General features: G+C 33.7%; 1 protein-coding gene across 1 annotated transcript in view; it reads left to right on the top strand.

Annotated features, from left to right (window-relative positions):
* The window catches only part of LOC138330782 (lipoxygenase homology domain-containing protein 1-like), a 29,887-nt gene extending 18,324 nt beyond the window's left edge, over positions 1-11,563 (top strand). The window contains exons 3-5 of the mRNA XM_069278302.1: positions 5,646-5,872; positions 6,169-6,280; positions 6,412-11,563. Of these exons, the coding sequence (XP_069134403.1) occupies positions 5,646-5,872; positions 6,169-6,280; positions 6,412-6,419 (347 nt within the window). The 3' untranslated portion in view covers positions 6,420-11,563. The remainder of the gene's footprint in view (positions 1-5,645; positions 5,873-6,168; positions 6,281-6,411) is intronic.
* Positions 11,564-15,449: the final 3,886 nt, after the last annotated feature.

Below are 15,449 nucleotides of genomic sequence, written 5' to 3'. Positions count from 1 at the left end.
ACCTTTAGTATGTATGTCATCACCTGTAAATATTTCATGTTGATTGAAGAAGGCTTCTTATGTTGAAATAACTGCCTAATCCATTTGTACATTTATGATAATATTAAAGATATGTTTAAAAGTCAAAAGGTAACGGGGAACCGGTCCATGGTCCTTTATCAGCGGATCAGCTGGAGTCTGTTTTGAGCAGGTGTCTGCCAGGGTTGCCCAACAGCTAGTGGAAGCAGTCCATCAGGCAACTGAGCTGGTTCGCACAACTCCTCAACCTGAAGGTACTAGTATAATTCAGAATTCATTACAATCTTTGGCATGAGATGTAAACCATTTTAACCCAATCCTACATCAGGTTCAAAGTGTTTGTGACGATTTGGGTGTTTCATTATCATGCACTATAAGACAAAAGATAATCATTTGGGTATTTGTTGGTCTGGGGCAGCTTTTGTCAAAACCTGCCCCAATTGTTGAAGATAAACATTTTTCTGTTGGTAATGTAAGAAAACAAAAGAGTGTGAAGATAAATGACATTGACATGTGGGCGGATGCTTTTACTATTTTCATTTCTGTCTATACATCTGCCCATCCTGAGGATATTTCTGGGTTGTTAAAGTATATGCATACAGTTAGGTTAGGGGCCAGGAGAACTGGAGGACTGACATGGAAATCTTATGACGAACAGGTTCGCCTTAAAAAGGCTCGTCATAATTCATTGCTATGGTATCAGGTGTACCAGGAGTTGTGGCTCCCTTATGTGTATGGAAATTGTGGAGTAGTAGGTAATAAGTCTGGTCAAAAACAAACAGATGTCTGTAATTCATGTCAAGACTAAATGATAGAGTTGATAGCCGTCTTCCTATCTCATGATCACCAGAGTTGTTAGTTATGTTAATACAGATATTATCAGTGGTTTGTAGTCGGTATTATTTTCAGCTCGCTTTTTACAATTGTTGAGCCACCAGCCCATTTAGTTATACATTGTGGGGTGAATGATGTAGCACAGGTTAATTCATGCGAGTTAAGGCATAGGATGATAAGGATTTTTGACGAATTTTCAGGATATGTTCCCTACCACTAGACTGGTATGATCAGCCATTTTACCCCGCATTAATTGATGGAGTGAAGTTATTTTACAGTTAAACTGATTCCAGTGAGAATCATTAGCCAGATAGGGTCTTGCATTGGTAGGTGAGGTGGTTGTTACATAAGATATCTAGAAAAAACTAATAAAAACTAAGTTTTGTTTTCGGATGGTGTTCACTTGAGTCGGATATTGTTCTGTTTTTTGTATCGTTTGCAGCATTTGTTTCTTCTGCTTTTGGCGAATAAGGCACTTGGGCCAGGTTGCTTTAGTTTTAAGCAAATGTAGTGGGTGATTGTTTGGTGCACGTTTCGTTCAGTTGGTGCTTGCAGTCAGGACAATAATAATAATAAAAAAAATGATGAACAAAATTTATTGATTGATTTTGTTTTGCTATGCTGCATTGATTTGTATATTTGGAGGAAGAGTTTGATATTGCTGGTTTTATTTTTGGTCGCCCTAATACGCCCAAATTTTGGTTGGGTCGGTGTCCTCTTTTATGCGATTTGCATAATTTTTGTGCGTACATTTGTTTGGTTACGCTTCCAGCAGAGCAATTGGCTCATTTTGACATCTGCTCTTCCTCATATTTGTTATTTTGGCACTTATTTGTATGGTGCATCTTGTAATTTTAGCATTTTATATGCCATTTTTTATATGGCTTGGCACTTATTTGTATGGTGCATCTTGTTATTTTAGCATTTTATATGTCATTTTTGACATGGCTTTACGCAGCAAATTTATTTATATTTTGGCCATTTTTTCTTGGAATTGTCCTGACTGTAACGCATTTCTGTTGGCGGTGACAACATCTAATGTTGTCATTTGGTGGAGTTTCACTTGGAGCAACAGAAAATGCTGATATAGAATTTGTAAGTCTATTATACAACAGCTTCTATTTTGTGGAATTTCCTGTTCCCAGTTTCCATTTTAATATTAGCTGTTTTTAATTCTCATGTTGAAGCTTTGGCCAACTTCTGCCATTCATATTAGGTTAAAAATATATTCAAATATAGTTTAATATTCCCATTGAAGGCTAAGTATTATAATGTAGGTTGTTATTGATTGAATATTGATTGGATATTTTCAATTAAAGTTAAGTCTTGGTAAATATAAATTTTGTGTTTGTCTTCTGTTTGATAATAAGAACTAATGGTCTCTCAATTAGTTCAGTTTATCAGATGAAGACAAAAGAGTTACACCCCCTGTCCTTTTATAGCAGTGGAACTCTCCAGTTGGGAGGTGGATAAAATCATTTTTAATCTAGTTTACGTACAGGGAAGGTGCACACTATTTGCTCCCATAGATTTGTTTGCCAAAAACCCACCCTTCCCACCCATTTTTCTATTGCTAGTGTGCTGATTGATATCTTGCGTTTCTGCTGTCGGTTTTTAATATGTATGTTTCAGCTCATCACTTCCAAGATCCTTCGTCGAGGCTTCAGCATGATTTCCCAGAGTGCAGTGAAAGTTATTCCAGGACATCACAGATTGTTTGGGACATATTGCGGTAGCAATGATTATCTGAACTTTGTCGTGGAATTAATTTGTTCGTGTAAATTCCATTTGGCGGTGTTTCACTTGGAGCAACAGAAAATGCTGATATAGAATTTGTAAGTCTATTATACAACAGCTTCTATTTTGTGGAATTTCCTGTTCCCAGTTTCCATTTTAATATTAGCTGTTTTTAATTCACTTTGAAGCTTTGGCCAACTTCTGCCATTCATATTAGGTTAAAATATATTCATATATAGTTTAATATTCCCATTGAAGGCTAAGTATTATAATGTAGGTTGTTATTGATTGAATATTGATTGGATATTTTCAATTAAAATTAAGTCTTGGTAAATATCAATTTTGTGTTTGTCTTCTGTTTGATAAGTGATGATATAGCCCATACATGGGATCGAACGTTTCTTGGTATGAGAAGGTGTAATTTGGTATGTGAGGCAAATATGGCAGTGAAAGATCCGCATCGAGTGTCACCTGTGACTAGGAAATCAATTATGTCTGTATGTTTCATGCAACACTCTTGTAGATGTTACGTTTCGGTGACAAAAGTATTGCAGGTATTAAAAATGCAAGATGTGATTAGTCTCCTCATTTAGTTTATTGAAGAAAAACTTTGCAACAGGGCTTTGTTTGACCAAGTGTGAAATTGTAGTTCGTTAGATCAGCCGTAAGATAGTCAGAATCCTGTAAAATAAAATGCTTACCCACAAAACAAGGTTTTTCTAATGCGATAAATTGTTGAATTTACATTATCGATTTTTTTCGGTGTACGCCATCATTGGTAGTCGTGGACATAACCAGTTTTGGTATGATGATTTTTTTCTATTATTTTACCAGCATTTTACTTACCAAGAATTAATGCTTAGCTGTAGCAGATACTTCGTATGTTCTATTTTTGGAATCTTTCTCTTCATACACGCTACACTACACACACATTAGAGACGTCCGTACATGACATTTGCTGTTAATAGGACGTTATATGCTAAATAAACGAACAAACAAATGCAATCATCCATAAAATCAATGTTGTCTTTTCATCGTTTTGCATGATTGGTTAGTTTAATGTTCCGGTTATTCTATCATTTACCTTACTGAATACATTTTGATGATTTCTGTTTTATTAAATCACAAACGATGTTTGCGTGTGATGCATTAAAATAAAGTTACATACGCTGAATTTATTATACATGTTTGATATAATTCCTGTTTCTCAGCTCGAAATAGTCGTCTGCTACAGCACTGTCCTGTCTCTAGGGACGTGGCGACTAACTTACATACTTGTGTCATTCTGGAGTGCATATATCCCGACGATTCTTTTTTTTTTGTTGGTTTCACTTACGCATCGTTTTATTAGTTTAACGCCCTATTAATATCCAGGGTAATGTAAGGACGTGCCAGGTTTGTTGGTAGAAGAAAGCCGGAGTACCCAGAAAAAACTACCGACCAGCGGTCATTACCTAACAACTGCCCACTTGGGATTCGAACCTGCATCCCAGATATGGAGGGCTTGTGGTAATATATCGGGACATATTAACCACTTGGCTACCGCGGCTCCAACTAACACAAGGGTGCCGATATCTTGAACATGATTGTTCATTGGTGGGCAGTTTTTTTACCATAGCAAATGCGGCCTTTGGTCCCAGGGGTTAGCAAACGATCGTACAACGAACACCTGGGATGGAGGATGTGTCCGACCATGATATCTTTGCATGCCTTCTCCGTCGAAAGTGTACATATTTAAACAAACTTCAGTAAAGATACATTCATAAGGATCATTGATGTTAATTTTGTAGAACAGTCATTAAAACATAATGGGATTTTAACTCACGGGTTTCAAAGGGCTCTGATAGAACTGACTCGTGTGCGCCATATTGCTTGGTTACATGGTGTTGTGAATGGCCACGATCAAAGCAGTGGACTAACCACTTTTGACTCAATTGTCGAATCGCTTTGAAAAGAACTATTTTGAAACTGACTGCTTCATTGTTCAATTTCTAATGACTTATATCCACATAAGGCCGATTAATATTTATTAAGGAGCATACATTTATTAGGTCCCCTATCTCCCAGGCATGCATGTTCGTTCCTCCCCGTCCAATTCTGTCCCGCCGCGAGTCAGACATTTTCACACCCCCGAACGGATGCACAGATCTAAGTGAGCACATTAAAAAAAATAAAGTTGTATTTCCTTTTTTTTAATTCAAATATAGCATTCAATTTCGGCGATCATGGAGCAATGTGAACAGAAACTCATAATATATGGTGTTACAGTTAGCAAAGAATATATATTTTTTCTGCATTTCGAGCAATTTTACCTTTTATTATAGACTTTTCTTGAGTACGTATGACAAAAGAGGCCCGCTAATAAATTTGATGTTTAGTCCATTATAGAATGTTTGACACAAAAACAATGTAACAGTTTAAATTACTAACATCACATATGTAAGCAATTATACCACTTCCAAATATCTTCATCATTTGTATGTAAACAGACCTCAATATACCAAACCCGGTGATGTCCACGACTGTGCATACAAATGATTGCGTACACCGAAATAAAATAATCGGTACTGTAAATTCACCGATTTTTTACATTGAAAACAAGGTAAACATTGCTTGATAGGTTACTTTAAAGGATTCTGTCTATCATACGACCATTCTAACGAACTACAATTTCACATTCAGGCAAACAAACCCTGTACCATACCCAGATGCTATTTTTTGCGTGAAAAATCTCGTTGGTTTTCTTCAATCTACGTTAAACAGTACATTTATCATAGTAATTTTGTTCATTATCATCGAAACGTTAACGGAAGATACATAACAATACATATTTTCTTCGTTGAACAAGTTTACCGAATATATAATTACGGGGACATTCAATGCTTTGTGAGACTGTCCAATTTAGTGCATTATAAATATTGTACATATACATCTCATGTATTGTAGTGAAAGAGGGCATATGAATACGGAAAAGACATCGATGGTCAGTGTGCCGAAATGTGACGAGGTGATAGACATGTTCTAACCTTTTCTTTGTGTTTTTGTTTGACGTGTAGGTTTTAAATGGACTGTATACGTCTACATCGACACACACAAATATGCTGGGTCTAAAGACTCTCTTTATATGGACGTGTATGGACCGAAGTGGAAGGTTTCTAACATCCTCCTTGGGAAATATTTCGACATGGGAGAGACGTATCAAAGGAGGTTTGAAGGCTACTCTGGACACGTTGAATACATCCGGTTATATCAAGAGGGAGTGGATGGGATGAGAATAGTGAAGGTAGGAAATATAAACCGGTATATAGGCATTGATAAATATATTCACTCGTATGTAATATTTACATTATTTTAAGATATATCATCCTTACCTTAGTCATTTATAGTCGTAATGATTATAATGGTTCTAAAACTAGAAATAAATTACCGAGAAAAAATATTGCGATAGATAATTGAAACACATTGATTTATTAGCTAATCACTTAAATGTAATTAGAGGTAGTATAAGAACTATCTGATTTCTGGGAAGAAAACTATAAAAAGAATTACCGACTGATATTTACAAACGATCATATTTAGGTTACAATGGAGGATATTTACGGTTGTGTATACACATTCGTCTGTAACTGTTGGATACAGACAGACCAGCCGGAAGACGACAGCAAAGCGTCATGGATTCTTCAACCGGAAAGTAAGTAATAATAGTGGTAATGCTTCCGTTGTCTTTGTCTTTCAAATTATCATAAGCAACAAAGACAATATTGTCTCATCGAATAAGAAAGTACTTTATGTCGTTAATATAAATTTACTATTTTCTTCCAGTGGTCTAGGTGACGTTGGGAAGTGGAAAGGGCCGCTGTGTTTGCACATCAATGCGCAACTAATGGTTACAGAGAACAGCTCATGGACGAATATTAATCGACTTCCGTTTTGTGTCATACAGTAAAGAACTAATATATTATCTACATTATCTTACTTAACGCTTTTGCTTCATGAAGCATTGTACTTATTGTCTGCAATATGAAGTAGTGTCCATATTTTGATAGTAGGTTCTGTAAAATGAATTTTTGTTAGTATATATTTGTGGATTTAAAATTAAATTACAATAGCTTACGATATAATCAGGAAATGAGCGGAAATAAATTGCAAGCAAAAGACGGCTTTTATACATTGATTTATGTCTGTACTATAAGGGCGGTTAGAGTATATACATCGTATATGCGTATCTGGTATAAGGGACATTCTAATTAGCATTTATTTATAAAACATAAAGTAACTTCATAGTTCCCAGTGCAATACACATGCCTTCCGTAAACTGAATAAAGAAATATTTTAGATTAATTTCAAGGCATTAATACATACGGTTAAGTTACATTTTGTCTACAATGTTGAAGCCATTTATTACATTCAGTTTACTTAAACATGATAATCAAATCAATAAATTTCGAAATGAATGATTTTACTAGAAAGTGTCTTGGTTAATAAAAACATCAGTTTGTACCCACTTTAAAACAACTATACTCCACAGGTGGGGTTGCAAAATCTGCCCACGTCCCGATTATTTTTTTCCCAATTTTGCAGTGTTATAGGTCTAGGTATATCACTGCTTTATGTGTGTTTTTTTTCTATTTTTTCATTTTTTTTTAAAAAGGCATAAAGGGTCTGAAATGACTTTACTCAGGGTAAATGAAAATAGAATTTCAATGGCTGAAATGTAGAGGATTTTCTAAAAAATCAAATTTATCCTTGGTGACGGTAAATTCAAAACTGACCATAGTTACCGTACAAAACAACAATTAGTGAAAGAATTTCGTAAACTAGCATATATTCTATAAAATTAGTGTTTTTTTATTCTTGCATTTTCCCTAAGAGTACAAAAAAGTTACTTACTAGATATGCAAATTGTATCTTTTTTAATATCAGAGATCATATGATAATTAGATAACTATACATAGCATTTTCGTTAGTGAATTAAATTGGAATATGGAATCTTAAACTATAAATGTTCAGCTGGGTGTTTTAACAAAACATAATTCTGTTACTACGCTGATTCGTTTTATTTAAATCATCCAAACAATGTTTTCCAGATTTTAATATTTCGTTTTCCCCAAAAGTGTTTTTTTTTTGTTTGTTAAAATAATTATTTAAAACGAAATGTTTCGTCCAAAATCTGAAAAAAAATGACTCAAATATAAAATATACGATATACAATGTACTCAAATGATTTCTGAATAAAAGATGTAGAATTTTTAACAAAAGATGACATATTTTTAACAAAAGATGACATATTTTTACACAGCTGTGAAGATGGTTTTATTGAAAATGAACACGAAGATTCCAGGTCCGTTGGACCATTTTAAAATCACAGAACGAAAAAGTAATTCAAGGGGACAAGTAGTAGTACTTTCGATATGCACAGTTTCAAGAAAATTGGGTTGTGGGCAGTTTGCATGGGAATTTTAACATTACCTTAAACACCACCTTTAAACACGATCATTAGAGAAAGAAGGAAATGTGTAAAATGCCCCTACAGATCCCCATGTAAATATTTCTTCTTGTGTCTAATTACATATAGATGTTTCTCGGATCTCGTATTTACCCGGATCCTATATGTTTATATTCCAATATAACTGGATCAATGCAAACACATAAATGTCATTTTCAATAATGGGAAGTATGGAACACATGTAAAAGTTATTTTGCGATAACCTCAATTATGACTGCTAAAAAGTCGCCTTAGGTCTTATTCATCACAAGGAGAGATAGCAGTTGCCGCGAAACGTCTCCAATTACACCGCCTCACTCACGCCCCTACGAGGTCATGAGGTGGTTCTGAGACACAACAAAGTCTATAAAAGTGGTAGTTTCTGCTCCTGCTAAGCGCTCAACAGGTAGTAGGATGTCATATTTCCCAGTTGTCAGTGACCGTTTGGGGTGTGTTGCTTGGTGTCTTCGACAACATGCTTCAGTGATATACAAGAAGACACAATATACAGCAGTCTTTAAAACACGCAACACATGACCCTGGCTGTTAATAAGACGTCAATTTCATAAAAAAACAAATTCAGGGAAAACATAGAAAATTTAAATAAACTGCGCCACAAGACTTGAGCTTATTGCGTATACGATAGTTTGAATGCAGTTGACAACGAACATATGTTATTGAGGGCGTTATGGCCGCTGTCAACTGAGTTCATGCTACTTTATACGAAATCAAAAGGAAATTCATCCTTATATTTATATTCTCTTTTTAGTCTTACAAGTAGACAGAAAAAACCTAGTTACCAGTCATCGTGATTGCAAGACTGAATTTATTGCGTGTACGCTAAGTATACACAACAATATTACAGATGAAAATTATATTTGTACTTTTGTATATGAAATAAATCAAGTCTTTTAAAAAGAGTTTTTTGAATCACCATTAAAAATGCCGAGTTTCTAAAGTATAGGTAATTTTTCAATTCATTCAATTAACATGTTAAAGCATTCATTTTCATTATTTCAATATTTAGTGTGTATATGTGTGGGGAGGGGGTCGTTATTTACTTCATTAATGCCCTCTAGATCAGTGCCTCTAGTTTCTATACAGCTTCTATTATACATTGCTGTGTAGCTTGTCCTGTACATTTAGCCATTTTTTCATTTGCTTAACCGTCATCATATTTCCCTGGTTTATATACTTTTTTTACTAACAGAGTTTTGTCTGTGTGTTTTGCTCTTTCATTAATACATATGAAAGACAGACAGCATGTTCTCACCCCAATTAGGTTTTTAAAACTAGATAAGCATTATTCATTATTCATTTTCGAATGCGCTTGAGAAAACTAATTGTAATTGAGTAAGTTTGTAGTTATTAAAATCTAATGTCATTTTCATTTATTTTCCTGGGATATTCACAAAAGAAATGTACGAGGGAACCTGTCTTTCAGCTACTGTTACCTTAGTAATAAGTTTCTCACATTGACTTCCCTGTCACTGTTAAAGTCAAGTCAAAATTTGATTGGATCAGGACAAACAATCATTAAATTTATGCCTGTTGTATTTGATTGTTTGATGACTATACTTTTAATCTTCAAAATGGCGCTGATGGTAATGTTAATGGATACATCTCTACATTTTGAATAAATTTGGTCTTAACGTTCTATTACCAGCCACGCTTCCCACTGTAAGCACTTTGTATGATTTGGGAAGCTACTGTAAATCCGTGTTGTGTCTCAATGTGATACTGGAATTCTTTCTATTCTTATCGTGCAATCCCACTATAGTATGCCGCAACAACAATCCACCAAACTGTAACGCAATACTGACAATTGGTAAACTAGTTACTTTATGTTCTGGGCTTAGCATCGCATTATAGAACCAAGAGTTTTCCTCAAAGAGACGAACTTTCACCTCAACGCAAATGGAGAGGCATTGTCAAGGGAGAGGTTATGGAAAAAGATCAAAAGTTGAATCACCATTAAAAATGCCCACTACCTTTCCGAAACGGCTTTTAATTTTTCAAATGGGAATGTAAAACAAGATCGATAATTTTGTAGAGTCGCAAAAGTTATTAACTTACCGTTAATACTACATTTATCATAACCTTCTGAACGATTTGATTCAAATAAATAAAATGCTTATTTTCGTAACGCGGGTCGTCTTATGTTTCTCGCCGTCGTCCTAAATACTGCGCGGTAGTTGACTATCACTGCGCCAGACGGCAAAACAGCGAATTGCCTCTCCACTGTTTTCGTATATTACGCAGGATCTCTTGCATATGTTTGGTGTCGTAACCTTATTTTAGGTCATCTGTATGCATTATCTGATGTTAATAATGTTTTCTTAAGAAACCTTTATTTTTTGCTCCGGAAAGGTAATGGGCCTTTAAACGCACCTGGACTAAAATATATATCATTAGTTTGATTTTGTTTAACTTATGATCTCTAATTCACTTATCATATTGATAATATTGGAATATCAATTTTATGTAGACCAACTTGCTGTAAATATTGAAGAATAATTTTGTACATATATATAAACATCTAATGTAGCAGCTGGTTTCTTTTTTCTGATGTTCATGAAATTATGTTAAAAATTCATATCGAACCTAATTTACAAATTCTATCTCACTGCATGAAAATGAATGCGTAAGATAATAAAACTAATTTGACGAACTAAAGGGCTCTGTCATATATGCCAAAGGGTCGTAATTCCCTTGCTTAAGGATGTATTTTGCTGAGGGGTCAATGATTTCTTGTAAATACATTTTTTTCTTATGACTCTTTTTGAAAGAGGGTTTTTTGACAAATATAAGAATGCAATGAAAAATATTACATGTTGGTTTGCTTGTTTTTTCTCTATAGCTTCTTGAAAATGCCTACTTATTCAAATCATTTTCATCAATTTTCCAAGAAAAATTTAATTATGAACAATAATTATTAAAATAAACCAAAAATAAGTATCAGGTAAATTTTCTTCTTCTTCAAATTGATTCATGACAATATCATTGACAAAGTTTGAGCAAAAAATTGTAAATGAAAATGCATGTGTTGCCATTTGCTTCTTATTTTCATCTGGGTATGATTGATTATGTATCGAATGATTTAAATACATTATTTTAGCGTTTAAACTAAAATTTATCCAAATTTTTGTAAATACATCTATTTTTTCATATAATAAACGAGACCTAAACGAACAAATATTTAAGGAAAAACAATAGGTTAGTGTTGAAACTTTAGAAATAATAATGACAAAATAAAAAAACAAAAAATTAAAGAGTTATCTCCCCTGGCCCAATTTACCTAACACATTGCTATTCATATGCACATTGGGGTACATCCAAATTAATGCAAACATAGCAACAAACATTTTTTACTCTTCCAAAATAGTAATAGTATATAGTTGATTATTTTTTTCAAAATTTATATTGTTTTTCAGACACAAATATAGGACATTGAGAATCATATATAATAATAAATTTTGCCACTTTTAACATGACTGACAGAACCACAAAGTGTCTTAGCTATAATATTCATATTTATTTTACATAAGTATGTTGAATAAATTAATTTAATAAAAAATGTCTTTTTATAGTTTTTTTTTAAATTTCACCTATATGTATTTACGATTTTATTGTTTTAACAAGAAGAATGAATGGTGTAATGTCATTACTATTTAGATGTCGGAGAAGAAATATCCATTTGAAATATGATGTAAATGGCGAATATAAGTTGTAATTTTTTTTTATAAATCATTTGAATTCCATTTCACATCTGCTTCAGACATCTGTATCCAGTTCATTAGTATACATCAATAATTAATCAATGCATGTTTAATTTACTCCGCCCTACAGCTAACAAGTATATACCAGGTATATATAAAGAGCCATCAATCATGACACAACAAAAGTGCTAGCACGAAATTTTGTTGTTCTTTTTTATATATATAGTATATATATTTATATATGTACATTGTATGTGAAAGGTACTATATATCAGTGATTTTGCACCAGAAATTGCCTTCATTGGCAGGAATAAGAAATTTTATCTAGATATTCCCTTTACATGTGCAATGGTTCTGGATCAGTATTAGGTACAGTAGTTTATCTGTAAATTTGAGATCCAAGATTGGAACCCTTGTCTTGTCATGTATTTGTCTGCTCCTCTTATATTACACATGTATACTTCATGTATATATATCAAATATGAAAGAAGCTAACACAATACTGCATTATTGATTTATTTATTTCACATAATAGAATTTCACCTGATAACATACACCAGGTATATATGCCTCTTTCACATTATGTGTATGACACATGTCCACGAAATTTTTACACCATTGTGATAAATTAATTGTTAGAGTACCAAAACTGGAAATGTTTTTGGTCACAGAAATTTCATTTCTTCTTGTAAACACATGTTGAACAAAAATTACTCCTGGAGTTGTTCCTAGTCGAATAATACTGTGATGTGCCTGCAGCCATTCTGTAAATAAAATTCAGAACATACATGTACAGATGTATATCATGTAGGCCTTTCATAAGCCAAAGAAATATGATTTGTTACTTTCATAAATTTTACAACAATATCAGTTCAGAAAAAAACAAGAGATGACCAAGTTTTTATTCTTTTCTTAATACCCTAACCTATTATCATTTATTTTTTATAGACCTAAATCTGATAAATGAATGTGTGCACATTGTACATGTACTCAACTGTACTTGAACTGTATGTGTGGAGGGGCTGATGGGGATAATACCTGTGTGCAATGTACAATATTTCAGCTATAGAAAAACTTAGTGTTTTACACATTGTTAATTTACTGCATTTGATAATTGCGTGTATAGATAATGTTATAAAAATGTAAATGTACTTACATTTACAATGTACCTTATTTATGGCCGTCAGTTGGAAGATCTTGCCACGTTGAATAACTTGTTAACCAAAGATATTCTGAACAGTGTCAGTCAGTATTAAGTACTAATACTTAGAGGCAGTTACGTGATATCGATGTAAGACAGGGTTCATTTTCCACAACTGAATCACCAAACACACTGTCGTAAATTATCAGCATGATCACTCAGTCAACATTCCAGGGCAGCTGTCAAGTTGACAAGTTTATAATCATGAGCTCTACTGCCCGACTGCACGTTGGTCTGTCCGTCTAGTCAACAGTAAGTTTGCTATTAATTAAAGTTCCACTATAAACTAAATCTTGGTGTTTCATGTTTGTCTTTCTTCTAGTATCACATTACAAGTGCACTGACTCTATATTATTCTCCTAATGACGGTTGAAAGACGTCACTCTCACCACACACATGAAAACTCGACCGATATTGTTTACATTTAAGGTCATTGCGCCGATATACGATATGTCGTAAAATGATACTATTCTTCACTAAAACTAAAAATAGACACTCGTGACTTCATAGAAACATCAATTTTAGTTTATTTTAACAGTAAACGACTTAATAACCAAAATATATTTTAAAAATGGTTTACGTCATAGTAATGTTGCTGAAGAGTTACGTCCCTCTACACGGATAAGTTCACGTCAAAAACCTCACCAGAAAACAACCTTAATAGGACTACTGTACAACGTGTGGAGTTCCAGTCCTTTATACTTATCGAAAGAGAGACCAGAAAAGGTTTGTTTTCTTCTTGAAGCGGAGGTCGAAGATAAAATCCTAGTGATCCGATTCTACGATATGGCCTAGTGGCTCATCTAGATGGACCAATACGCAACTTAACTGCAAATAGGATGCTTATATGGTACCTGTTGCCATCATTGCATTATCGTAAAATGCGAATCAATTTGTGATCTTACATTGTTTTATCTTCCACACATTTCCCCCAGCATCACCTTACTCATGTCCCTGTCAGCGTTGAGGATGTGCCAAATGCTCTGAATTATGTCTCTTGGCTGCGACCAGAAACATATATACATAGAGATTGGCAACTCCTCCATTTTTTACGATCGGCAGATGTACCTCTGTATGGGCTTTAGGGTTTTTAGATTAACTTTTAAATAGTTATTACAACAGAATAACTTTGAAATGTTATAAGAGTTCAGTAATTTTTAGATGGTTTGAGTACGATTTGGAAAGAAAAAAAATATTTTAACTTATATATTAATAAAACAAAAGGCACTTCCGGTTTTGAATCTATGATTTTCGAAAAACTAGGTAAAATTGCCGATTTTCATGCTTTCAAAAATCATATGAAAAAACATCAATGGGAAAAACTAGTCACATCAAACCATGATGTAATATTTATGATGTAATAACTATGTATTGATGCAAAAATGTCATGTTTAAAAGAATACATTTAAAGTAGTTAGCCAAGGCAAAATTCCTATAAACCAAAGGGACCACTGCCTGTCAACAAAGACAAAGAAGGACTTTCCAATCTCTATGTATATATATGTTTCTGCTGCGACACAGCATAGTTTATAAAAGTGGTAGTGTCTGACATTGCTTAACACTCTGCACAAATAGATCAATACGACTGGCTTGGCTGTTGTCGGTATGTTTTGGGGCTAGATGTGCTGTTCTGTGTCTTTGGGCTGTAAGCTTATAAATCTCATTCTCCCAAAACATACGGATGTTCGCACAACATATTGCATTCAATGGCATAAACTGTCATGATACTAATATATATCAGGATCAAGAAGATATACTTTTTAATGGATGGCGACGGTCGAAACATTTGTGGTCCACTAACTCCCCCAGTCCATGCACACGGTATTAAATTCAAGCCTCATATGAAAAAAAATATTACAAACAAATAGTAAGTTTGTTTATGTCAAAATACAAGAATAAGTTACAGTTATTTGGTTTAAGTAACCCTGGAAGAAAAAATAACCTGGTGAAATATGATTGTTATGAGCTTTCTGTAATCATGGTTTGCCAATAAACTTCTTGGTCAACTTTCTTTATTTTTTGTGTATTAATTTTGTATTTTATTTTGTAAAACTTATTCATGTTGCAATATTGTCCATGCGGTTATATTTTGTGTATTTGAACGGTACTTCTAGCTTTTTAAAACCTATATCCAATGACATGTCATCCTGGATCTGAGCCATGTGGACCCTGAACAATATCTTTACAAAGAAAACTGGCTTCATTTCAGAAAGCAATGACAAATGAAAACATAAACAGTTCTGGTCTGCGTTTGTTGTTAAATAATCAATATTATATTGCAATCAATTGTGTCATGTTGAAATTGTAAAATGGAGGTATTGCAACAATCCAACAAGGTAGGTTGATAACTATTTTTCATTATATACTCAGACCGGGTGTGATCGGACCATTTGGTTGTTACCATTACACACCTGACTATCGGGTTAATTATCCACTGATAGAGCTCGTGTTAGAC

This window comes from Argopecten irradians, chromosome 9 (genome assembly GCF_041381155.1).
Source record: "Argopecten irradians isolate NY chromosome 9, Ai_NY, whole genome shotgun sequence".
Classification (NCBI taxonomy): Eukaryota; Metazoa; Mollusca; class Bivalvia; order Pectinida; family Pectinidae; genus Argopecten; species Argopecten irradians.
This window is presented reverse-complemented; position numbering and strand designations above follow the sequence as displayed.